Source organism: Pangasianodon hypophthalmus, chromosome 5 (assembly GCF_027358585.1).
Source record: "Pangasianodon hypophthalmus isolate fPanHyp1 chromosome 5, fPanHyp1.pri, whole genome shotgun sequence".
In the NCBI taxonomy this organism is placed as follows: Eukaryota; Metazoa; Chordata; class Actinopteri; order Siluriformes; family Pangasiidae; genus Pangasianodon; species Pangasianodon hypophthalmus.
This window is the reverse complement of record NC_069714.1, coordinates 16,958,169-16,984,704: the sequence shown is the minus strand read 5'-3', so window position 1 is coordinate 16,984,704 and position 26,536 is coordinate 16,958,169. Positions and strand designations below refer to the sequence as shown.

At 38.9% G+C, this 26,536-nt stretch overlaps 1 protein-coding gene across 4 annotated transcripts in view; it reads left to right on the top strand.

The window, feature by feature from the left end:
• Nucleotides 1–2,951: 2,951 nt before the first annotated feature.
• Nucleotides 2,952–26,536, top strand: part of fmnl2a (formin-like 2a) — a 51,869-nt gene continuing 28,284 nt past the window's right edge. For 3 of the 4 annotated variants that reach the window (XM_026910888.3, XM_026910895.3, XM_053234563.1), the window contains exons 1-2: nt 2,952–3,473; nt 25,171–25,254. In XM_026910888.3, coding sequence (XP_026766689.1) covers nt 3,360–3,473; nt 25,171–25,254 — 198 coding nt within the window. In that variant the 5' untranslated portion in view covers nt 2,952–3,359. The remainder of the gene's footprint in view (nt 3,474–25,170; nt 25,255–26,536) is intronic. The other variant, XM_026910878.3, reaches the window with a different exon arrangement.

Below are 26,536 nucleotides of genomic sequence, written 5' to 3'. Positions count from 1 at the left end.
TAGGTGTTTCTATGATGGTGTTGCTCTGTAGTGTACATGACTAAATGGCAGCTGACCACAGTATTAATACAGTTTTATTTGTATAGCGCCAATAGACATTCTTGCAAAGCAGCTTTACAGAAATCTGGATGTAGATTTGGATCCCTAATGTGGAAGCCAGAGGCGAGAGTGGCAAGAAAAACTCCCTGAGACGACATGAGGAAGAAATCTTGAGAATAATCAGACCCATCCTCTTTGGGGTAACACTGGATAGTGGGAAGAGTAAAGGCAAACACTACACACAAAAGTGGGTTGAAAGGAGCATCCACTACCATCAGCATTACCTCCACTAGATGTCGATGTTGGTTTACAGTCTCCTATTTAGGGGCCCACCCACTAGTACGCAAGAACAAGACTGTCCCGTGACCAAATTCACCCTTCCCTTTCTCGAGGACTTTGTCTACTCATAGGAGAAAAACATCAATAGAACTGTACAATACAAACAATACATTATATGATCATAGCTTCCCCTACAAGCTGCTCAATAAACACTTTATTAACGAACAAAAATGAAAATCTGTTTTTAAAACATTTCATTCTCTAAACTGATAAGCATCTTTTGGCTCACTCAAAGCCTTCTCCTGACTCTGTTAAAGAATGAGCATGCGTTAAGCGTTGGGCATCACTGGCGAACACCACAATGTGTGCTCTGTTTCTGCGCTCTCTCGTGAGTGTGCACTCCAGGCTTAAGAACAGTGCTGCCTTTGGCTATGTTGCAGACTAATTTAGCAACGTCTGTGAATTGGAGTCCCTCAGAGATCCCCCTCTGACATAGAGATTTTATTGTTCCGGCTTTATTTTTGGCATCTGTCTGGCATTTTACATTTCCTTGTAGTGCACTTAAACGCAGAGGGTCTCTTTAGACTACTTACGTTTCACCAGCTGTGTTCCTATTTACTACCACACTCCCTTCCCCTCAGTGTGGACTGAAAACACAATATTTAATTCTCACTGTGTCCTTGGCAAGTAAAACTGTTCATTTGAATTAAAATGATTTGAGTTAACACAACACACACTTATGAATGCAGGACCATTAGGTGCCATGCAAATGTGTCTGTCTTCTTTACATCAGTGCTCCAAAAAATACAGTTGAGTGCAATGCTTTCTGGGTAAAAATGGGAAAAATGTATCATTATTTTACAATTTAACTACAAAAAAAATTCAAAGAAGAAAATAATGTGTGTAACCAACAACTACACAACAAAAACAAGTTATTAAATAGTATCATCATATTCAGAAATGGAAATGCAAATGTTTGACCTGGTATCATTTTGATTTTTTTTTTAACTTTAATCCCTTAATCTGTCAGAACATTTCTCTCCGTCATAACTTCATACCTTTCCTCCACGTATCACCTTAGTTACTGAGTAATTCATAGTAGTTTATGTGTGTAACTTCTAATGAGTAAGACAGGAATTTACAGAGTTATATGCACTATTTGACCATTTTGTTGCATATCTGTGAAACCTAAAACACAAAATATATCTTTTTGATATAAATAATTTGCTTTTCTTCATTTTGTCATAAGACTATGACAAATTTTACACCCCACTCACACTATAGACCTTAACCCACACATGTACAAACACTGCATATTCCTCCTTCAGTCATTTTTTAAATACACGTTTATCTGAAAGAACTTGGTCAAATGGAAGGCATGGGAGCTTACAAAGAGGCTTTATTTATTTTTTTTTTATCTTGGAGTTGACAGGTATACAGAGTTTTAAATGTCAGATGTGACTGGCCTGCACTGCTGTCGAATATTTTGCTTTGTGTGTGTACTAAATTGAGTAGTATCCTATGTCAGGGAATCTCAGAGTGAGGAATGAGGACCGAAGCACAGCCAAGGGGGTCCGTGATGGAAACGATTACTGACCACAATATTAATTCAATTAAACTTTAATTTGCTGAGTACTTTTGTCACAAAGCAACTTTACAGAATCCCAGAGATAGATTTAGATCCTAAATCTGAGATGACATGGCAAGGAAAAACTCCCTAAGACAACAAGAGGAAGAAACTGGAAGGTTTGAGGGCTGAAAAAAAAAAAGCTTCATTCTTTTGTCTTGGAGTGGATGGACTGCTATCCTGCTGATTATTTTGCTTTGTGTCTATACTAAATTATAGTATCTTCTCGGTGGTTATCATGTGATGATCTGGGGTCTGTGATAGCCAGGGGGTAGAAATGTATATCAATGTTAGTATATTTAGTATAGATCTTTGCCTATATGCCTGATCCCCTGAACTGGATGGGTTTTAATCCAAACTCAAGTCTATAAATGGTGTCAGACTGGGTCTAATGTGTTCTGGAAAGTTGAATAAAAAAGCTCTGTGGCTATAAGAATAGCCAGAATATAACTGTACACATAAATAGTTGGGTTATGTTCATAAAGTAAGTCTGTGCTGAGGGGTCATGAAATAGATCTTACACTTAAAGGGGTCCCTGGTTGCAGAATGTTGAGAACTCCTGTCCTGTGATACCCACATTTCTATAGGGACTACTGACATTAGGAAATAAGTAGAAAGAAGTATGATCTTGAGTATTTTGAAGCATTTTAAGCCTGTGTGTGAGATTCGGATGTGTTTTTGGTCTTCTCTGCCAGATGGTCTGAGACAGCTAACGCCCTGTGAGCAGTGAAATTGTCCAGCTGGGACAAAGCAAACACTCCCAAACTGATGTCACTGAAAGTGCAGGATAAGAAGCCACCTGGAGATTACAGCTCAGCTCACCAAACACGAGTTTTACTGAAAATATATTAATGATGGGGGTTTTTCTGTGCTTTGCGTGTTAAGCTGTTTTACTCTAGGTTAGAAATATGCCCAAAGTTTATGCTAGTTACGCGGGAACTCCAAGTACCAGCATGCACTAGCATAGAACCAGGTTTCCATAACGACGACGTTTCGACACGCCCTGCAGTGGGCGTGGTTAGTGTGAGCCAGAGTGGAGTTGAAGGATGCGGGAGGAAGAGAGTGAGGAGCTGTACCTGGAGTGTTAGCTGAGTTATCCGGGGAGCACACTCAGTCTGAATCATGCGCTTCGTCAGCTCTGCAACTCACTGGGAGTGGTGTGGAAATTGTGCAAGATACGGATAAGACACGTTGCCATCAAATGTCGCGCTGTTGCTAAGAAGTTTCCCGTTAACGGTATATAAGAGAATATCATGCTCGCGCAGGAGTTTTTCTTCCCGTCGCGGAGTTGTTTCTGCTGACGCCGTAAATCACGGCTGAAGTTTGTTAGTTAACGTGGAAAAGGCAGCAGGTTGACTGGAAAGCTGCTTGAAATAGTTACAATCCAAAACAGTTTAGAAAGAAGGACTGGAAGATGGGGAACGCAGGGAGTATGGAGCAGCACACCGACCCGAGAGGACACAACATGCCGTTAAAACTGCCCATGCCGGACCCGGGGGAATTAGAGGAGCGCTTTGCGGTTGTTTTGGTAAGTAAAGTGTGAGAACTTTTCCTTAAAAAAACAGAAATACATTCTATGAGCGTTGCGCGTGTCAGTGAAGCGGGCTTTGTTCGGCTGTGAGTAGCACATCCTGCCTGCAGCAGTGAGGAGCCTGCGGTAGCCGGACCCTGAGCAGCGCCGCTCGGTCCCCTCCCGCTATTGTGTGCGGTAATGAGCTAAGCTAACAGGACTAGCTCCAGCTCTCCACTCTATCCCCCAGCCTCTCTCTCTCTCTCACTCTCTCACACACACACACACAGCAAGGGGTTACAGGTTATATTACACATTTCTAACACACCTATAACATGTGTGTTGTTGGTTCCGACCTCACTGCTGTATTCGGAGCAGGTTTGTGCTGGTTTAGTGAGTGTTTTGTGCTCTTTCAGCACGGGTTCGTTGCTCCATGAGCGTGTGGGGCTTACAGGAAAACTTAGACGACGTTTGTTCACTGTCTCTTTTTCTTTTCAGCAAGAGTTTAACTACATTTCTCTACCAGTTAGAAAGCTTTTCATTTGTTTCCAATAACTCCACAATTAAGAAAAAGTAGCTAGACATTTTATTAGGGCGGCACAATATATCGAAATTATCGAAATATCGCAGATGTAAGTATCGCGATATGCGTATCGCAGGAGATGGCGATAACTGAATGATTTTAATACTTCAGCAAGTTAAAAGTCAAAGTTTTAGGGCGAAACAGATAGCAGAGAATGCTTTCTTTTCCTCAAAAGGACATGAAAGGTATGTTGGTTATGTCATTTTTATGTCATAATATATATGTGTGTGTGTATAATATATATATATGTGGGTGTGTGTGTATTTTACATGGTATTGGACCGCATATCATTTTATTTAACAAGTTATCGCTTATTGTTTTTTTCTTCAATATCATGCAGCCTTACATTTTATTAGTTTTGTGTACTTTTAAACTCAGCTAGCTGGATGTCTTCTCAGTCAGCTACACACACACAAACACACACACACACTGAAGGAAAAAAACACTACTAAACTGTACTTTCACTGTCACTTATTTTTTATACCTTTAAATATCTGTTCACCTGGAAAAGTGGATATAGTGTACCTTTAAACATGATTTTAGGCACACAAATGGATTTTATTTAGTACACAATTTGCACGTTTCAGGGTGAAAGTGTACGCCATGCCAGTGACAATGACTGGCAGTTTTTAGTGCTGTTTTTCCGAGAGTGCATGAGTACACATAGATCTACTTGTTATTAAATGTAAGTGCTGATTATTTTGCAAGTTTTCCCTCTGGGTGAAGGCTCAGGCATTGATTCACTCCACATGTCTGGTTGGTTAGAGAGCTGATGTTAAGAGCTGAAAACTGCTGTACACAGAGCAGTATTTTGCCCAGCACACACTGCTTCTTGCAAATCAGTTCCTCACCACCTAGCTTTCCACAGTACCTGCTCAGATGTCTCATCTACCCTGCTTTTATCCAGGAAATGCTCAGGGTGTGATGGTATGTCTGTGTGAAAGTTAGGGATGTACCAGTGCATCTTTTTTTGTGTATGTGTGTGTGTGTGTTTTTTTTTTTCCCTGATGTCAGAGCTCTGGTTGTTGCCCAGTGTCCGATACTGACATTATTGTAATCGAGCCGACTCTCTGTAAGCTTCTGCTGACGTTATGCAAAGCATCAGAGTGGTGATGGTGGCCTGCTGTAAGTGTCCTAAAATATGTACAATTCAGTGGCCAGAAGTTCTTGCCAGTATGGGATCAGTACATATTTAGGGAATTGGGAAATCAGAAATAGTCGTATCATTAAACGAAACCATATGGCAATACGATTCAGTTTATTGATGTAGCAATAGCTTTAACAATAGACATTGTCACAAAGCAGCTTTACAGAAATCCGGATGTAGATTTAGCTTCCTAATGAGCAAGCCAGAGGCTACAACGGCGGGGAAAAACTTCCTGAGACAGCATGAGGAAGAAACCTTGAGCGGAACCAGATTTAAACGTGAACCCATCCTTTTCTGAGTGATGCTGGATAGTGGGATTATAAATCATTACAACTGCAAACTGTAAATTCAGGCTGTCTATCTATATTTGTAGGCACACTGTAATCCTTGTGATATGCGAGTAGCCCACTTTGTGAAAAACTAACACACCAGGTGAAATTTAGAGAAGAGTAAAGATTAGCAGGTCCATTTATAAATATGTATTCTACAAGCTTCTCTCAATAATTTCACACATGCAGTGGTAATAAACATCTTTTAAAATGCTTTAAAAGTTGAAAGCAGACGTGATGAACCTGAAACTGTTTAAAATTATTTCAGTATTAGAGTGCACAACTACCCCACAACTGTCCAGCCCTAGTGCATATCATCCTGCCCATGAAAGTGAAACACATTTCCTAATGAATTACTATGTAATAAATGTATTCTGTAGCTTCTATTCATTTTTCTCTAGAGAGCCAGCCTCCTGTTTCTATGAATAAGAATACTGTTCCAAAGCATTTCAGCTTCATTCACGACTTTTATGATCCCCAAATCTATAGTTAGGTCGGCTTTATCAGACTCTGCACCTGCGTGTCTAGGGAATGCATTTGATGTCTGCTCTTCTGTTGCGTGTGTTTGGGTGGTACAGCCCTGGCTGTCTGCTCGTCTCGCTTTTATAGGTCAAACACCGTCAGACTTTATGCTTCACTAACAGTAGAGCAGCCCTCATCACTCTGACCCGGGCTTCTGGTTAACACTCAGACACACACACACACACACACACACACACACACACACACACACCCACACACACGACTCGGGTGATAACACAGTTCAGATGAGTGATGGCAGAGAGGCTTGGGGCAAAAAAAGTGAGAAAAGTTAAAGTGCTACTGGAAAGTTAAAAGATGAAAAGTGGAAAGTTAAAGCACTCCTGGAGGAAATGGAGCTGGTTTGGTTTTAATGAGTCACTCAGTCTCGCACAGTGCCTAAAGCTGCGGTTCTTTTTCTCCGGCCAGAGGGGACTTCTTGTACATGACTATATGATCATTTTTAAAACCATGTAATTATGCAGTCATGCAGTATTATAATAACCACATTGATTTTAATTTTACCTCATGGTCAGAGTCACTTTTAGTGTTATTGGCATTTCTAGATGTTCTAAAAGTAAGGAATAAAACATGGCAGGACATGGCATTATAGGAAAATTCATGGATGGCAGTTATCCCCCGAAGAGAATTATTATCCTGTTACACCACATCACTTTGCCAACGATTACAATCCATTTTTGTTTATTAAAGAATGACACACCTATAGTGATGATAGTTACATTAAATGTTGAGGATTGTACATGATACAGGTTATTTCCTATTAGAAGAAGCCTTTATTTGTCACATATACATTACAGCACAGTGAAATTGTTTTCGTCACATATTCCAGGTTGTTAGGAAGTTGAGGTCAGAGCGCAGGGTCGGCCATGATACGATGCCCTTGGAGCAGAGAGGGTTAAGGGCCCAACAGTGGCAGCTTGGACCCCTGACCTTCTGAATAGTAACCCAGAGCCTTAGCCATTGAGCCTTCATTTTCCCTAATTTATGTTATAACTTTAGTTGTTCCCTCACTATCTCTTGAAGTGATTAAGACAAATGTGGATTGCATTGTTACAGAGAACCTCAAAAAGGTGGACATGTCCTGCTGTGCCAAAGAAAAAACTTCATTTGGATTGATCACCTGTCATGATCTGTGATACTCGGCGGTGAAATTTCCTGATGATCAAATCCTACTGCTATTTCAAAAAAAACTTATTTCAGCGTTTTTCATGCTGTAGGAATAGATTTTGGTGACAGAATCAACTTTAGTGTTCAATTTATTATGTGGCATAATAGAATGCCAAAAGCCTGCTGTATTTATTTTGTTTATAATTTAAAAAAATCTTGTTATCTAGCCTAATCACACTGCAGGATAGTTTTATATGATACTGTAACACATTCTAGAGTGAAGGTTGTGCAGGCTGTGACAGCGACGATGTCGTCACTTTTTGGCAGGCATTCGGAGGGCTTGTGTGTTTTAATCACAGCTCTTAAAGTTAGTTACTGCTACTAAACACTGACACATGCCAGCCTCTGAGCTTTGGCAGGCTGAGAGAGTAGCTGCTTTACTGATGACCCCTCTGTTCCTACACCACAGAGCTGCTGTCAGTGATGAAGAAGTTTTTTCGTATATGATCCCATGATGCGCTCTTTGTGTTGTAGCACATGATATCTTCATACTCTGGTTTTGTAAGTTAAATTTACAGGGATTGTGTAAAACATTTACACTTTGGCTCTCTGTGCCACTTTAAATCAGCTCGAGCACTTCTTTAGATTTAAAACCCTCTGTCCATGTTCCTCCGTGAGTAGTATGTGGTAACAAACCCACTGCAGAGATCCACTGGGAGGATTTAAGCACGTATTGTGTAGACGCTTGAAATCCACCCTTGGATTATTTCATTCTCTTGAGACAAAAAAGCGCAACCCATTCATGCGATAATGCTCTGTTTGACCTAAAACTCACAGGAATTAAAGAATGTCTGGAACTGCTACTGATTCTCAAACCAGACATATTCATGATGTTCAGCTGTTGCCAAGATAAAAGACAAACTGTTTCACATGTGACTGTGAAATGGAAATCTTTTCTGTGTTCGTCAGCTTTTTTTTAAGGGACTTTCCAGTTATAGTACAGTCTGCAAAAAAATGTTTTATATGAATTATATTATAGTAATGTTCACTTGTCTTGATTTTCATTTTGAAATCGCATCTTTTTTTTTTTCAATCTGTTCATTTGATTTGCTGAAGTAACCATTAAGTGTTTAGGTGAATGTGTGTAATTTCTCCAAGGCCAGGAGGCAGCAACGTGTGGCATTTGTGGTAATCATTCAGCCGAAAGCATATCTGCGAGCAGCGGCGTGGTTGCCATAGCTGCAGGAACATTACTGTTAACTGCTTCTCCAAGGAGAAGAACCGTGACGCTGGGTCTCAGCATGGCTTCACATGATCATGCTTATCAGATTTAAGAGGAAAAGGTTGTTTTGTTATGAAACTCTTCCAGCAGTAAAAGGAACAAAGAACAGAACAAACGATTTCAAATCTAGTGAACAGTTTTGCTGGGGTTTGTCCCTGTGTAATTAAGGATAAACATAGGCCAAGTAGGGCAAGGTTGGTAAGAACCACCCAACACATCCAGTTTTAGAGTTTGTGACTGATGAATATAGGCTAGTTAGAGACTCTGTTGGAGAAGATTAATCTTGTAATTGAGTGAAGTTTTAGCCATGATAACCAGTGTGGTTGCAAACCCCATTTGTTTGCAGTGATATCAGTAGTGAAAAAGCTCAGTAAGCTTATTAAGCAAGAGTCATAACTGAGTATAAAGATAACATGTACATGTAACAATGAGTTATCCCAAAAGGTCTGATGGAAATGTGTTATATGTGGTCACATGGGTTTCTTTCAGAACAGCTTTCCATACAAGAATTGAACTAGTCTAATTGAAATCCTACAGAAAGTGGTACAGTAATATTTAAGGGTTTGATTATCCTATAGGAGATTCTGGTTCTCTTCTGCTGTAGCTGTCCGTTCTCAATGAACAGCCTAGATTGCAAGATTCAGCGTTTTAGTAAGTAAAGTAAGTAAAGCACATTTTATCTATAAAACAATATTTTAAACAAGAAAACTGCCGTACATAGTTAATATAATCATGGTTAAGAGCATAAAACTTAGGTATAAAAAGAAATAAAAGAACACATAACGTAAAAGGAGAAATATTGAGGTGGCAAGTGGATCACATTCTTGTGTCGCTACTTTTTTAAAAATTTTAGCTGACTCTAGTTTTTGTAATGTTTATACCAGAAGAACATGAGTCACGTTTTCACCCAGTCCTTAACATTTTGTCAATATAAAGGCGACGAGTTATTCAGAGGCATTCATAACTCAAAAAGCTAAATAAGAAAGCAGCTGTATTTCCACCCTTTGTAATGGTTAGCCATTTGAGACAAGAATCCAGGATCCATGCATATAATTAGTGGATTATGATGAAAAGAAGTCCTGGAGTCTTTTCTTAGTGCTAAATTATGTCTCCAGGAAAGGATTTGTTATCTTTAAAATACTGTGCTTTGTCCTGTGAAAGACTCTCCAGTGACAGGCCTGACCCGGAGGTGGACATCAGTATCATGCTATTGTTAACCACCTCTGCTGTCTTTCCTGTAAAACCCCACCGGCTTAGCTTCCTGTTGAATTTACAGATAGATCCTCCTGTGAGTTTGCTAAAAATATAAGTGAATTCCGCAAGACAAAGTGTGCTGAATGTGAGGAAAAAAAATGTTTAGTGAAAATAAAAGCAAGTAACTACTACTACTACTACTACTACTAATAATAATAGTAATAATAATAATAGTAATAATAAATATTGTGTGAGGTGAATTAAATCATTTAAACTTAATCTAGCCCACACTCCATCCTCTGAAAAAGCAGCTTTCTTTTTATCTCGAATCAGCAGAGGCTACAGGGGTTTAAAAAAACATCCTTCTTGCAATCACACTGTTTTTCATGAGCTAATGTACTAGCTAGTGTTCAAAAGGATTCAAAAACACATGTGAGGTTGCAAGGAGCTGTGCGAGCAAGTCAAAGTCACCAGAAGAACTGTGGCTGCTTTTGCAAGATGCTCATTAAAACTTACAGCTAATTTCCTTATAAAACTGCACAAATTGTACCTGAGACTGCTATTTTTTTTAAAGCGAAGGATCGTCACACCAAATCCTGACTTTGTTTCATTTACTACTGTTTACTGCTCTTTATAGTATTTTTTTATGTAGAAACATTTAATTTCATTATTTTTGAAGGCATCTTTGCTCTACAGTACTATATGTATGTATGTACATACATATATATATATATATATATATATATATATATATATATGTATGTGTGTGTGTGTGTGTGTGTGTGTGTGTGTGCGTGTGTGTATACGCTTTAATTTAATGTATTATATTCTGATTATTCTTCTGTATCGCTGTCAATTTCTATTTCTATTTTTTTCTTTTGATTAAATAAGCCCTGCAAAAGGATGGTTTATATATTTATATTAAAAACAAATAGAAAATTGGATACTCTTTTCTTTACTATTGTATTTAATATGAAATACATACATTTGTAAAACTTCTAAAAAAAATAGTATATCCATGGTGCTTTAGTCAAATTTGTTTAGTCGTGCATGGTTCAGTATGCAAAGCGTTTTGTCGTTGTCCAGACTTTACCTTTCTCACAGCCTGGTTTACTTTCTTGTAGACCTTCATCTCAGTGTTTTTTTTTACACTGCAGTAGCATTCTGCTGAGGTTACTCTTAAAAGCTGTATTATGAATGTGAGCAGTAGCCTGTGGTTATGAAATTGTAGTGCTTGTTTCTTTGCTATGCCATGCAGCAAACCAGAATATTTTCATGCTTAACAAACCGAACCATATGCATTGAAGGTATATTTCACATAAATGTCGCATTTTATTGCCTCCTCAAAAAGACATATTTATGATTTGATTGTGATTGTGTTTAAACAGTACCACATGCACGTGCCTCCCGTAGTAGACCAGCACTATTCAGTGATGACATCAGCAACGCAGCTACTGACAGCATTCTTGTCATTTTTGTACTGACTTTCTATTACGACAAATGAACAATGCTGATCCTTAGTGCTGCAGAGAGCTGATAGTAGCGTCAGATTCCACACATGTAGCAAAAAGAACAGAGCCGTCCTTTATTCTGTCTCATCGTGGAGCTTGGCACGGCACCCGATCCCTGCGGCGTCTACTAGCTCCCTACTGGAGCCGAAGATTCTGCTCTAGCTGTACATCTCTAGCCACGCATCCACCCTTGAGCAGATCAGGGTACTGGGCCGTTCAGGGTCTCTGATTGAAAATCAACTAGTGACATGTCGTCCCAGGACGCTCCCTTATCTAATTATCCACACCAGTGTGAAGCATGAAGAGCTGGAGAGAGAAGAGGGTAGAGGCAGTGCTGTGCACTTTAAGGGCTTTGTGCAGTCAGGGCCTGTGGTGTATGAAAGTGCTGGTTTTGGGAAAAGCTGAAGCAGAGCTCTAGTATGCGGCGGGCAGCGTGGCAGCCTGCCGTGTGGGAAACTGATTCTTGGCTTTGACCTTAACAGCAGTTTGTAGTTGGGCTTTGAATTCTCTTAGGGCGTTTTTCCCCCCAAATTTAGACATAGTTTTGGGATTTCTGTTGATTTTTTGCAGCACTCTATACAGGCTGTGTTTCCTTTGCCATCTCATCTCCTAGTGTCTTTATTATACACATAATATATTCAACAAACGTTTATGACTCACTTCCTTGAATGGTAGCATTCAAGATTTCAAGCGGTTACTGATAAGATCACATGATTCGGACAAACTTAACACTGATTAACCAGCGCTGTTGTGTTTGTGACAAGGTCCCATGTGTTATATTGTCATACACCCTTCAGTGTTTTGGCTCTCATCAGCTCGATTGTGTAACGTTGCAGCTCTTTTGTGTGCTGCATGGCACAGGTTGTGGGGTGATGTAATGGTCTGCTACGGCTTCATTAACGCCTCAGAATCGCTGCTCAGATTTGCCAACGCAGCCATACAGTAGCCAAAGTGTCACTCCTGGGCACTGTGCCTCATTGTCATGCAGAGCATTATGGGAGTACTCTAGGCTCATTGTTCTGGCCAAGGTGACGGCTGTTAGAAATCGTAGTGAGGACGTGACTAGACACTTTGAGAGTGTAGAAGCGTGCGTGGGTGTTTGGTTTGACAAATCAAGCCATTAATGAATCCAGCTGTTATTCATTGTAAACACAGAGACGTGCATCTGTACTCTGAAAACAAAGAGAAGGATTCTCAGAGAAAAGAAAACAGAGAAACAAAGCACAGTTTTGTCACAAGATTGTGACTGCACATAGTTATAAAACATTTATGCTGCATTTTAGCTGCAAAGTTCTGCAACATCTGCGTGTGAAATCAATCTCTCTAAGTACTGGGGTGCTTTTTGACTTGTTTGTTTTTATTCATGTTATGCAAATGATCTTATTGATCTTATTAGGATATTTTAAGAAAGATTTTCTTAAAATGATGAATTGACTTTCAATTCGAAACCCAACCAATACATATGAAGTCATGCTAAATTTTCATTTATACACTATGCTTTTTGCCTTGACCTGGTGAGTTACTGAACCTTAGATCCTTTTTAATCCATGTGCTCTGCATTTTACTGTCTCCTTGCTGAAGTAAGTTTGCCTTGTGGCCCTCTTACCATCTGAAGAGAGTCATCGTCTAAGCACTCCTCCTAATACACTCCTGTATTGAATGGACTTCGCCTTTGTGCCTGTAATGTTTGTACTCGGGCTTCAGTGATGCTGAAACACTTTGGCTATTGGACGAGACCCAAGCAAACAGTTCTGCCGAGCGCAGACAGATGCACTGTGGCTGTGTATCCCTGGAGAGGCTTGTCTTTTGAAGGTGTGTGGGTGAAAGGACTTGTTTGTAGCCTGAGCTCTTGCCAGGGGCAACATCTGCTATGTGAATGGGAGCTTCAACTGTATCTGAATGTGCTGCATGTAGAGAGAGAGAACAATACAGCAATCTGTCAGGATGGCTTTATGCTTACCGCCACTTTCTCTCCTGACACGTCGACATCAAACGTCATATAATACATGTTCGTTCCAATTCAGAAGCAGAGTAGACATCTATAGAGAGTTATCTTCAAAGTGTAGGATCTGTTTAACATCTTCTCATCTCCTCTATGTAACTTGAGTATAATCAAAACTATCTAGTAATTCCTATTATAAGATTCCAATAGACCAAATATTATGAATGTTAAACTTATTTCCAGACATTTTTACTAATTTCAAGCTTTAAATAGTCTTATGTTATTGGCAGATGATTTTTTTAATTTTAAGCATTCATTTCTAGAAAGAAGCAAAATGATCTGCCAAGTGAAAATTTAAAGCTTGAAATGTGTAAAAGTTTGAATAATGTTATATTTGATTTATAATAATCTCATAATAAAAATATCAGATAAATTTGGCCAAATTCAAGATGTTTTCTCTTGCAAAGATATACATTTTGTATATACATTTTGCAATGTAAACTTATAAATCAGCACCATTGTGTATTTAAGGGTGTGTAATGGGTTGTATGGTGAATTACCTTAGTAACCCCCTTTTTTTGAAAATAAATCAATTTGAATGTATGAGGCATGGGTGGTCTCTTTTTCTTTCTACTTTTCTGTGTTTAATTTGCTAAAAGTGGGAAACTCAGTTTACTCAAATGTATGAGAGTTTTTCACAGGCTAATTTATAATCATCATCTAATCATAACAAAAAAAAAAACAGTGTCCTCTGGCCTTTTTTCTTTTTAAAGTAAACCTCAGATATTTTTACCAAGCTGATGTTTTCTTCATTCTGTATCGCTCTAACTAGTATAAGAGAGTAGTGCTAAATAGTTTATGAATTGAGATGCTTTATATAAGTATTAAGCAATCTTATAGTATTAACTAATGTGTAACAGAATATGTTATGTTTCTCAGGTCTTTCCTGGTGCAAGTAAACCAGGAACTTTTATAAATACTTAGGATTATTTCATGTTTTTCTGGAAAAGTTCTTCCCAGGATGTGCTTGGAACAAGTAAATAAGCACTTTATCCTGCTCATAAAACAACTGCTTTTTAAAAATATCAACTCCCAAAGGATTGACACTGTCACAGCCCACTCAGGATTTTTAAAGGTGAAGACTGCTGGAAAGTGCTGCAGGCTGGCGATCTCAGCGTTTGGTTTTGTAGTCTGATGTTTGGACTATTAACCTACCTAACGAATTTCTCTCACCTAATCTCTGGGAGTGCTTAGTGCATGTCATGTGATCAGCAGTTGAGAGACTCAGGGTTAATAAGTCACGAGACTTTATTAGTAATCCACTTCCTTTGTTAAAGCAGAGTTTCTGATTTAGCACTAGTCAATTCCAGAGTCCAAGATGAGGACACAGAGAGAATTATGAGACTTGGCGGCACTGAAAACACGTTTGCCATTGAGGCGCCTTCCTCATGGATGATCCTGTAGAGTACATTGAACTATGTCTAGTTGTCCATCTGATATCTCTATAGCCTCACTGTAGCATTCCTGACTTTCTGTCCCAAAACACTAAGAAACAACAGGGTTGGCACTTTATGAGTTTAATGACTAGGCTTATAAATATCAGTTCCAATCAAAGGTAAGCGAACCGAAGCTGCATAGGTCTGTCACAGCTTGCATCCTTCTCTAAACATCATTAAATACTCTTTAAAAGGGCAACTACAGTGATAATGGTGTCTTTCCTCACCACTTAAATCAGTCCCAGATGCTTGTGTGTGTATTTAGTGAAGTGTTGAACTAGTTCCATACCTCTGACGTTTTTCTGAGCTTCACCTGTTTTCGTCTTTGTATACAAATGAAGCTCGGTGTCAGTGAAAGTGAAAGCCTCTATAAAAAATGGTGATTATGTGCAGTAAAGATCAGGCCGTTGCCACTTATCAGGTAGCGACGCCCTCTGTCTTTGTGTTCAGGATCTCACAGCCCAGTAGTAGCCCTATCCTCTTAGCATTTTTTTTTTTCATTTTATTTTGTTATGCGTATAATACTATTAAACTGTGCTCATCACTAGTGCTGTTTGTGAGGGGGATTTCTGTGATGAGTTCTCTCTGTGGAGACATTACTTCAGTCCAGGTAGCAGAGAAGGACAGAGCTAGTGATGGTGCTGGTTCCAAGGCCGTACCACTCTATACTTTTCCACCACAAAAGAGTATGGTCACAGTTTGGTTCTATTATCACAGTGCTGCTGGTCTCGAAACAAGTACTGTTGATATCAGGAGCTTGAGGGCATCATCATTTAGTCCACATGACAAACAGCTCAAGTAATTTTCCTGTCTGACATTAAGTAAAGACAAACAGTGCAAGAGGTTTTGAAGAAGTTGCGAAGCACTTACCAGAGAAGGTGGTAACGGATGCTAGTGCTAATATTAAGCTGCTCCACACTGAATATACATAGCTAAGTGCCATAATCTGTCATGTTGCACATAAATTTTATCTGACAATACCTTTGTACTTTGTATACACCCTGAAAGGTTTACATTTTGGTTGGTAAAATGCAATTTATTGTAAAGCTTTTTAAAAGAAAGTATTTTTACAGTGTGTGTTCTGCAGGTGGCTTATTGTGTCATATTCATACCGTACATCCATTGGTTAACAGAAAAAAATGTTCGCTGAATTTTACAGAGATCGAGTGAATCCCAAAAATGCCACACCCATCCATGGCCAAGAGTTAAGAGAAGAAAAGTGGCTATAATAATTTAAATTATTATTTTGGATATGCTTTTCAAAACCAGTGCTTTCAAATAAAACCTGGACTGAACTCTAGATGATCATTATATCGAAGCTATCAAATTATATCCAAGCTATCAAATAAACTCTGGGAAAAAAAGCCGATATGAGGTTGTGAACTTCGGCAAGTGAAAGTAAGCCAGACAGAAGTTAGAGGAAAGGAGTTATTATCATCTCATTTTTTGAGTTTGCATAAAAAGTAACACCTAGCACTTTGCCTCCTGAATGACTGAATAGGTCTGTCAGTGACAGTTCATTGGCACTGACAGTAGCTCATTGTATAGATGTCTTCATTATGCCCTCAGGGCGACTCTGTGCCAGGTTGTCAGTTTAAAGCCATCAGCTGTGGCCAGATAGTGTGTAATCTGTGCTTGGGCCTACTCAGAGTAGTGCTTACACTTCACATAAAACATCTATCATGTCATACAGGCTTCCCCATAATTATTAGGAGGCTATGAAGTACTGTTCAGATGGAACAAGATTTCCGTGCATTTGTCTATTAAATAACGTTGCCGGAGGACATCTTAAGTAATTAAGGTCAATGGGATTGTCTCCACTGCAAACTGAATATTTTAATATTTATTATAGCTGCTTGTTTTAGAGCCTGTGGTCGGTTGAGTGTGTGATCATTAACATGTATGTAAGCTATAACAAAATCTTTACTACCATGTCCATTTAGATGGAGTATATTTAACTGGGTTATTTCTATAGGTCCTTTGACTTGAAAAGGATTCAGACGTGAGGAAAATCCCAGAGATATACCAGTAATAATTCCATTACTCCACTTTCCTATGTAAAAATAATCCAGTCAGAATACTGCTTTTTATTGTGCTGTGTTTCAGGTGCCATGAAAAAATGTCACACAAACTGGTAATGTTAGGTCTGTGGTTTAAAAATGGACAGATGTGTTACAGGTACACTGTATGGCCACAATATGGACATCTGACCATCACACACATATGTGCACCTTCCCTAAACTTACTACTAAGTTGGAAGCACACAACTGTATAGGATATCTTTGTATGCTGTAGAATTACAGTTTCCCTTCACTGGAACTAAGAGGTTTAAACATGTTCCAGCATGACAGTGCCCCTGTGCAGAAAGAGAGCTCCATGAAGACTTGGTTTGCCAGGGTTGGAGTGAAAGAGGCCTGACCTCAACCTCACTGAACACCTTCAGGATGAACTGGAACGCTGACTGCACACCAGACCTCCTTGCCCAACATCAGTGCCTGACTTTACTAATGCTCATGTGGCTGAATGAACACAAATCCCCACGGCCATGTTCCAAAATCTAGTGGAAAACCTTCCCAGAAGAGTGGAGTTTATTATAACAGCAAAGGGGGACTAAATCTGGAATGGGATATTCAGCAAGCATGTCATACATTCATATGAGTGTAATGGTCAGGTGTTAAACTTCTGGACATATATGTACCTATATGTACATATGTACCGTACAGCTGTAGACGCTACTGCCATTGTTTTTTCAAGTATCATCTATTTGTAAAAAAAAAAAATTGTAGCTGGCTCCAGTTTCAAATGATGATGTTTAGTTTTAGAGCATAATCGCATGAAAGTTGATTGCTGTCACAACACTATATATGAAAAGCAGAAATACATGGTGTCAGTTCTACAACCACTCCACTGTGAGCAATTGGAAACAGTTCTGCCTACAGCTGATTCACCAACCTTAAAAAGAACTGGTAGTCTAGACGTCCTGATGGAGTTGCAGATATGCTGCTGTTTTAGGATTTGGACAATAAAGACACAAGTAATTAAGTTTTACGAGTGGGCGAATGAGTAGGTAAATTAAAGACAGATAGAGTGGCAGATAGAGAGACATAAAAGCCACTGGAATAGCAGAACGAACAAACCTATTACAGCTCAAGTTTCATAGCTTTAACAAAGAATGGATTATCGTTGCCTGTAGAGGTGAATGGGACTAGCAGATGCTACAGGTGGAATAGATATTTGACTAAAAGTGATCTCATTGCTGTTCTATTAAGGTTCTCTGTCAGTGAGCGACAGGAGTGGAAACCACAGTTCACCACACTCAAAAATACAACCAATAAGATTAACTCTACAGTGGATAAAAGGATTACACTTTATATTGACATCCTTGAACTTCATCAGGATTCAGTCTTTTTTCATTTCTCCTCTTTGGAGATTAAGAAATACGGCCTTATAGGAAAAGCGACAATTGATCAGTGCAAATATTAACAAGCTAATGCTAGTTTGTTTTAAAAAGCTAAATATACATACTTTGTCTAACATTTGACTTAAGACTATAAATTGTTCAAATCCACAAAAATAAAACATGATCTTTATCTTATGATCCTAAGGGGGGGTTGAAGGGAGGATTATACTTACCCTAAAAGACACGAGGGACATATGTGCACCCACAGACATTCACCAGATTACAGAAATACACTGCACTAACTTTCCAGTCTAGGACTTGCCTTGATAGCTCTCACTTTGACCTGTCCTGAGCCAAGCTGACTTAGAAAAGTTTGCCATCCCAGAACAGTTTTATTTAAATTTGAAAAATCCAGGACCAAATAACGGATCTCTCTGTGCATGCTGATATGCAATATGCACATTTCTGAGACGGTGCACAAGCCAGGAATTTTAGCAGGCTGCATTTGGAGTCAGTTTGATGCTATTTTCTAATATTTAATTAACCGATCTCTTGTCATCTCTTCTGTTTGCCTGGTGGTTTTCTCATTTCACTCTGTCTGGCCAGCAGAGAGGAGGCTTTTCTTCAACTGTGGGACAGATGGTGTCTGGCTGCTCCTCTCACTCTCCATCAGGCTCAGGAAACACTAAGGAAATACAGTAATGTGAGAAAATATGACCATGTGTTTCACTCACGAGAGAGGGAAGGGAAATACAAAAGGTTGCAGCGAAGATGGAAAAGAAAACGCAGTTGGAATTTGAGAGAAATCTACAGTGACTAAAAAAATGTTGATTTTAATCCATGATTCATGTAGCAGACAGTCACATCTGATTTAGAGTGACATATTAATGTCAATTCTGAATAGCAAACACAACTTGCTGAAACATCAACGAAGTTGTGTAAGATGATGTGTAAGGTCAAGGTATCTGTATCTCTATTAGCTAGTGACTATGCTCATGTGCAAGATCACCAGTCAGTATAGTTCTGAAGGTAGATATTTATTAGTGAACAACCAGCAGGTGGAACTTTTCAAGAAAACTGCTTCAGAGGCAGCACACCTTTCCACGGTTTAATAGCTGGCACAGCTTTTGCTTTTTCATTGCTTCAACAAAATATATAAATTACCAGCAAGCTTGATATCCAGAATGTTATTAGCTAACAATAAATAGCTTACTAGCTACCTAGCTAGCTAACAAACGAACACTAGCAAGTAAAAGAGTTTATGGTTTGGAGCTAGTTAGCTTTGTCGGTGTTTTAATTCAGTTTAACAGCACTACTAAAAATGAACAAACATACCAGTTCTCAAGAATGTTTCTAGCCAGCTACCTCACTAGCTCACAAGATAATGTTAGCAATCAAAAATATTTATGGTTTATATACTTTATTGTAAGCATGCCCAAGTCAGGTCATGGTAATGTGCCACCATTTGTTGAGCCCTAAAATGTAACACACCAGATCTGTGTTAAGCTGTGCTTTTTGGAGGACTGAAAGTTAGAATCTAGGGTAGTAGATCACCAGGACTGACACCACTAAGAGAAAAACAGCACGAAATTAAGAACCTATTAAAAACTATTTTTACAGCGCATCAGTATTAAAATAACTTTTTAATGAGCACAGAGTTTGCCATGCAGCTCGCAAACAGTACTTTGTGGATTGTCACTAGCTGTGGGACGAATGTAATGTTTGAAAAGTACTCTCTACCCATTGGCTGTTAGGACAAATGAATTTAATTCTGCCTCCAAGGTAGAGCTGTTCTCAGAAATATTTAGGCAATGCAATCCTCTTGTTCTTAACGTTAACATTAACTTAGTCATATGCTATGATCTTGCCCAAATCAGAAAATCAAGTTCAGCCATGTCATGTATCTTACATGTTATAACAATCAGTTATGGCACTGAACAGGAATAAAATTTTCTATAGCACTGCACACTGTCTAAAATGTCATTTACAGTGTGACTACAAACTTTAAAAACAAAAGGTATAGGCCTTTATGTTTTACTTCAATGAATGATATATTAACTATAAACTTTTTAATGTTTAACTTTCTTGTTGATAATGGGAAAGGTGAGTAATTACTGAAAGCCTAGTTTCGAAAAAAGAGACAAGGTTACAGATATAACCAACAAGGCATATTAATCCATAATAATAATCCAGGGTGGAAAAAGTCAGTAGCCCAGGCACCAGGGAGAAGCAGATTTTGTGTGCGCTATGGATTTTTTTTATTTGAAGTTGATTAATGGACAGATAGGTTTCATTTGGTGTGTAGGTTTAACCATAATGCACTCCACAGTGTTGCACCGCACCTCACTGCTGTAACCATAGCGCATGTTTCTGAATCCCACTGTTTGCTGCAGGACACACACCTGCTGAGACACAATATGGCTGCGTGTACAACAGTTTGCACAATGCGAATTAGTGTGCATGGATGAACACGTAGGTTTGTGGAAACATAGACGAGATCAAGCAAAATAAAAAAAAGTTTGTCACACAACCATGGTATAACTCTCCTGGTTACTACACGCAGTCACTTCACAGTTAAACATGTTGACAGAAAATAATGATACTAGCCAGACTCGAACATTATCTTTTATCTGTAATGTGAGGACAGAACACCACAGCTCTTAGCTGAAACACTGCGTGCAAACACAATGTACTACGTTGTTACAAGAGGATATAGATCATATTTCGTTTCCCTTAGTCTGTATTAATCCACTTAGCTAGCAAACTAGCTCTCCATACATTACTATATTGTATTAGCTACCACTTTTTAGCCTACTCAGTTCCCAGGCAACTAAAACATGGGACCAGGAGCTTTTACTTACCCATTGGGCGAACCAGTAAATTTATTATCTCCCCTACTATAGTGCTGTTAAATAGAATTGTTCAGTCCTTGTGATATTGCTGAGCATTTGGCTGGCCAGAAGTCAAAGTATTGCTTATTAACAGTACAGTTATAAAAATTAGCATTTCCAGTCAGGTTGAGAGAAACTAGTGCGCTTTGTGAGATCAAGTGAGTCCAACAAGCACTCAGTTACTGTGTTAAAACCATGGCTCTATGTTACAACAAAGTTACCTTTCCATTACTTTTAAAAATGCACCATTTTTTCCTAGGTTTTCTAACATAACACTCAAATATCCATCTGTAAGGAATGTCAGTGCCTTCCACTCTGTATTAGTATTAACATACAGTTAGAAACTATACGTTTTGTGTCTGTCACCATCAAATGAGTGGTTAGAACATGATATATCGATTTTGTAGATGATAGCTTGAGAGTTCAGGAATTTGAATTAGGCTTCTAACAGAATCTTGTTTTCACATAAAGTGGAGTGATTTTATTCCGGTATACATCCATACATATCTGTAGCGTTCACACTCATTTATTGGTCACTGAGAGTGATATCAGCACTGAAGTGTTAGTATAGTTTGTGCTATAATTTCCTTTTTATTTTGAGAGACATACATAACTAGACTAAAACACCCTTGCAGCCCTTTTTTTGAGCATGTACCAAAGCTTGCTTCGGAGCACATTAGCAAAAGGTATGTGTGTGTGTTGGAACTTGTAGAGAATTACTGTGCTATCCGTAAATGTTTTACTAGAGCAGTTGATAGAGAAACATGCAAATTATACACAATCTGTTTCAGTGTGCTTCCAAATGATTTTGGCAATAAATATGTATAAATATGAAGCACCATGGATGCCATAATACCAAAGACCCCTATTCGACATAGAATTTATTGCTAGTCAGAGTGAAACGGCCTGTGTGAACAACTTCAGAATCATCAGGTTTTATTTAATTACCCTTGTATGGCCGCTGTGTAGTTTTCTCTGGCTCGTACAGGAATTCTATAATTTGTAGGCGGTGAGAGTTCAGGCAGGTTGGTACTGACCGCTAGGAGCCAGTTAAAATACAGGTAACACACGCTTGCCAGCTTGATGTGTTATTGTGAAAAAAGCCTGACCAAAACTGTATGTTATGTTAAAGTATTCCTTTTTAAAGTTTGTATAATTCACATTCAGGTTCATTAGTCATTCTGGTTTGTAAAGTAACCAATGGTTTGTGTTTACTTTTGTGTTATACTTTTGGACTAGTAGCCTTCTCATTCTTTCCTTTTCATTTTCCCTTGCTTGTTTTTCCCTCTCTGTCTCTCTCCCACTTCTTTTTTTCCTCCATCTGTGTCCTGAGTTGAAAGCCAGGTCAGAAGTTCAGCTTCTCTACTTTCCTTATAACTTGTGGTAATTGAAATACATTTCACCATTTCGGCTAAGTACTGAACTGAGATCAGATTTACTCTTAAGTAGTGGACAGCTCGCCTTCTCTTGCTCTGCAAATTACATTATGGATATTGATCTCTATCCTGATTTCCAAACATAACAAATCGCCTATGCTGTCTGAATATTCGGTTATTAAGGCTTCTTAATTTGAGCATGTCTTTTAAGCAGATGTAGGGATTAATGTGGTGGTTAATGTCTTCGGCCAGTTTGTGGTTACTGGACACGCTAATGGACTTGGCTGGTCATTTGTCTGAATGCTTGTCTCATTGGCTTTCTAATAGACATGATTTACCATCTCAGGATACATATTGACATACTGGTCGCATTCTGTTGTGTGTTTGCGATCTCGTCTGCATCTGCTGGATTCACACACCTCAGTCTCAGCTTTATCTCCATTAAACCCACACTCTGTGTCAAGATAGGGATGTCTTTCAGACCTTGTGGTTGCCATGGTGCCCGTGGCACCGTGTTACAACACCTGACACTGGTAAAGATCGCCGAACCACTTCACTGTGGATTTACAAAATTCTGACAAAACATGTACCTGATGCTTGAAGCTTTGCGTCTTCTACAGTTTCAAGATTCAACAGTGAAATGAAAGTGTTAATGCATTTAATAAGCACTCTGCTTCTATTTAGTTAAAGTTTCTATTTTTTATTTAATGACACACTTTTAAATGGTAGGACAAAAACACAGCCATATATCCATGAAGCTCCAGGCAGATTGTTGGTATAGCCTTACTCGGGCAAGGTCATCTGCCGATATTTCAAAGCCGTGCGCCTTTTTTCTCCAGCCAAGCCCCAGTGATGAGGCTGGAAAAGACAACATCCTGATCGCTTCTCTAATGCTCCCATGCCCAGCACTGCAATGGAAAACAGTAGAGGTTTACAGCTGAAAACACATGAGAAATGGTTGTTTTTTCCATATAAAGAGACAAGGTTACAAAGTGCTTTGGGCAGTGGGCGGGGCAAGAGAGAAGATTACATGCACTTTAAAGCGGCACCGTTTACGGCTCTTGTTTCTAGGATTTGGTGTGTATGTCAGATTGAGTGGCTATGTGTCAGGGCGGGATGGTTTGATTATAGTTAATTGTTTCAGTCTTACCTCATGCTTTGAAGGGTGGGGTATAAAGGGAAAGAGAAAAGAGAGAGAGAGCTAGTATAGCAGAGGTAGGAAAAGAAGCAGCGTGAGGGAGGGAAAGTCTGAAAAAGAGGGGAGGATGAAAAAGAAGGAAAGGCACAGGAGGAGATTCGGAGCCAAATGTTGATGTTGACTGCAGTATTTCTGGGGAGTTCCATGGCGCAGATGTTTAAAAGTAGGGCAGAAGGGAAAAGGGGCTTGTGTAAGAGCGGAAAAGGAAGGAGTGCTTGATTTTTTTCAGGTTTGGAACTAACATCTGTGTGGATGCTTGACATGTGAGAGTTCAAACTGTAAAATACAAAGCTGCACTGATCCCAAGCACTTGAGGATGAATATAGCAATAATAAAGCTTATACATAAGTTATCGTGAAAAAAGATATAGTGGACAACTAATATGTAAAACCGTGCCATTAAATAAAAATGGAAAATGTGGGACCACAAAATGATAAAAAAAAGTTGGTAACATTTATCTTTTCATGTTTTTATGTAATTACGTCAGTTATCTCTGTAAATAAGACCTCTGTTACACTGTACACACCCCTTTGAAACTTTGCCGTAGTCCAGTGAAACCGCAGGAGGAAGTGAGCTGTAAGCACAAGAATCTCACTTTTAGTATACCACTGAGCTAAGCAGTGCGCTCCTACTGACACACACACCCTTGTGCAAACGTGTGTGGAATTTAAAATGTGTTTATTAAACTTGTGTATGCTTTCGTTATGAAGTGATGATGGCAGAGATGAGGGGGCTTTAATACTCTTACACTAGCAAGTGTGTGACAGTTAAAACTGTCAGTTGTGGACGTGCACTGTCTGGATTTTTAAGTTCTGATATGAGATGGTAATAGACAAAATGTATGCAATCTACTGTACAATTCATACACTGGATGGTATTAGCTTTGTTAGCTTTGTCTCTTATGTTTTCTGGTTGTCTGTCTGTCCATCTGTCTGTGCATCTATCCAAGATTCTCGTTAGCTTGATATCTCAAGAACGAGTGGCTGTATTTTTGTATGGTTTATATGAAATGATCATTGTGGCAAGCAGATGAACTGATTAGATTTTGGACTTGATCCAGTCAAGGTAAATGTTTGAAATATTTTTTCCAAAATAGCTTCCTTTCTGTTTGAAGTATTTTTTAAGGGTATTTCAACTGCACAAATTTGTCACAAGAAACACTAGACTTGTTGGCGGTGGAGGCATTCCCATTGACGCCATCGGCATTGGGTTCTGCTTGTTTAAAATTGATTTTTATATTGTAGTTAATCCCTGGAAAATGTGAGACTCTGTTTTTTTCTTCCATTTTTGAATGGCAAATGTGATTGACTGGCGGCTAAATGCTGGTAGGAACTAAAGTTGTGAGAGCAGAGGTGTCCGTGGTCAACAGACAGGATTGCTGTAGGATTGGTTCAAGGATTTCACTCGAGCCAATCTTTTGCATTTGTTGCTTTACCACATCATTTGTTTGTACTGCAGAAAATCTGTCGCTTGCTTGTGTGAACTAGCCAGCGAAAGAGTGGCTCAAATATTTCACCCCACATATCTCCTTTACCCTGTGTCACTCTGCAGCTTCTTTATGAAGCAGTGAATGTCTGTGATGGATTAAATTAGTTCAGGTTATACAAATTATAATGTATCTTAATATTCTGAAATTCTGCACACATTTCTCTGTTCATAATCTGTAACTATTACAGTGTTTGTTCTGTCATTTCACTCATTGTTTTTGTGTGTTCTCAGAATTCTATGAATTTGCCTCCAGACAAAGCCCGGTTACTGCGGCAGTATGACAACGAGAAGAAGTGGGAGCTCATCTGCGATCAGGTGAGCAGTTTGATTTCATGCTTCTAATACTGCTCTCTTTCTAGCCCACGTGACTGCAAATACAGACTAAGCATGGATCTCATTGTGTATAAAGTACACAGCTACTGCAGCACTTATAAATCCATCTAAATTTATGCTCCACTAAGCCACTGTTTAACCTTGGCCGGAGGCCTCCGGACGAAGCCACACACATTTTCTCGTGCTTTTCTCTCCCAAATCACCAGGTTGCTTCTAGTTATTTCAGGCCTGTTATTGACATTTGCATGAATGACTACTGATGTCATGCATGATGTCTCACTCTGTTAACTTTGGATAGGTCGATTGGCAGGTAGTGTTAGTGAAGTACGAACATTTCCATAAGCATAAGTCTGGATTGTATACTGCCTCTTTTGTGATTTGTTTTGGATAAACATGTCTGCAAAAACCAGTGAAAAAAAAAGGTAATGTATATTAATATTAACACAAGTGCTATGTGTTGAGCAGCGTTGGTGTGTTAGAGCCTGGGTTTGAGTTTTTCCTGGGGACTGTCCTTTTTCCTGTTATTGTGCATGGAACACCATGTTATGTTATCTGTGGAGTGTCCTTACCAAGGCCAAAAAGGCCAAACATTCTCAGAAGAGGCTGAAATGTAAATACTTTTCAAACTTAAAACTTTTTTATTACCTGGCAAATACTTGTTTCCATAATGCTTGCAATTTAATAAAGTTATTGTAGTATTTTCTATAATTAAAATCAAAACATCAAACAACCCAATACGAAACATCCAAATTCAATTAAACCTTCACACGACCACCCAGATGATACTGCTGAATATCTGCGCTGTTGATGAGGGAATTCTGATTTGTATTATTTTTCTAAATTCCTGTGGCAGTCTATCAGGAATAGCCTAGTACTAACACTGATGCACAACAGGCCAGTAACACAGAAACTAAAGAATAGCAAAGACCACGTGGCACAATCAACATGGGAGCAAGAGAAAAGAAGACTAAGGCAGAATGACTGTCTTTTCATCATGTTTTTTATCATGACTCATTCTAGAATATTCTATCAACAAAAATGCCATACCGGACCTGTTATAAAGAAAGGATTTGTATGATGTATAATTGTATTATGCTGTATGTGATAAAACTATAGCACAACTTTATCATAAATGGGAATACCTGCTACTGGTTCTACGCTACTAGTTACTTCTTAGTTCATTTTTGTTGGTAGACTAAACGGTAGCCCTTTGCTGTTTAATAAAAGCTTTGAGTGAGCAGTGCAGTGTTGTGCTTTTAATTCT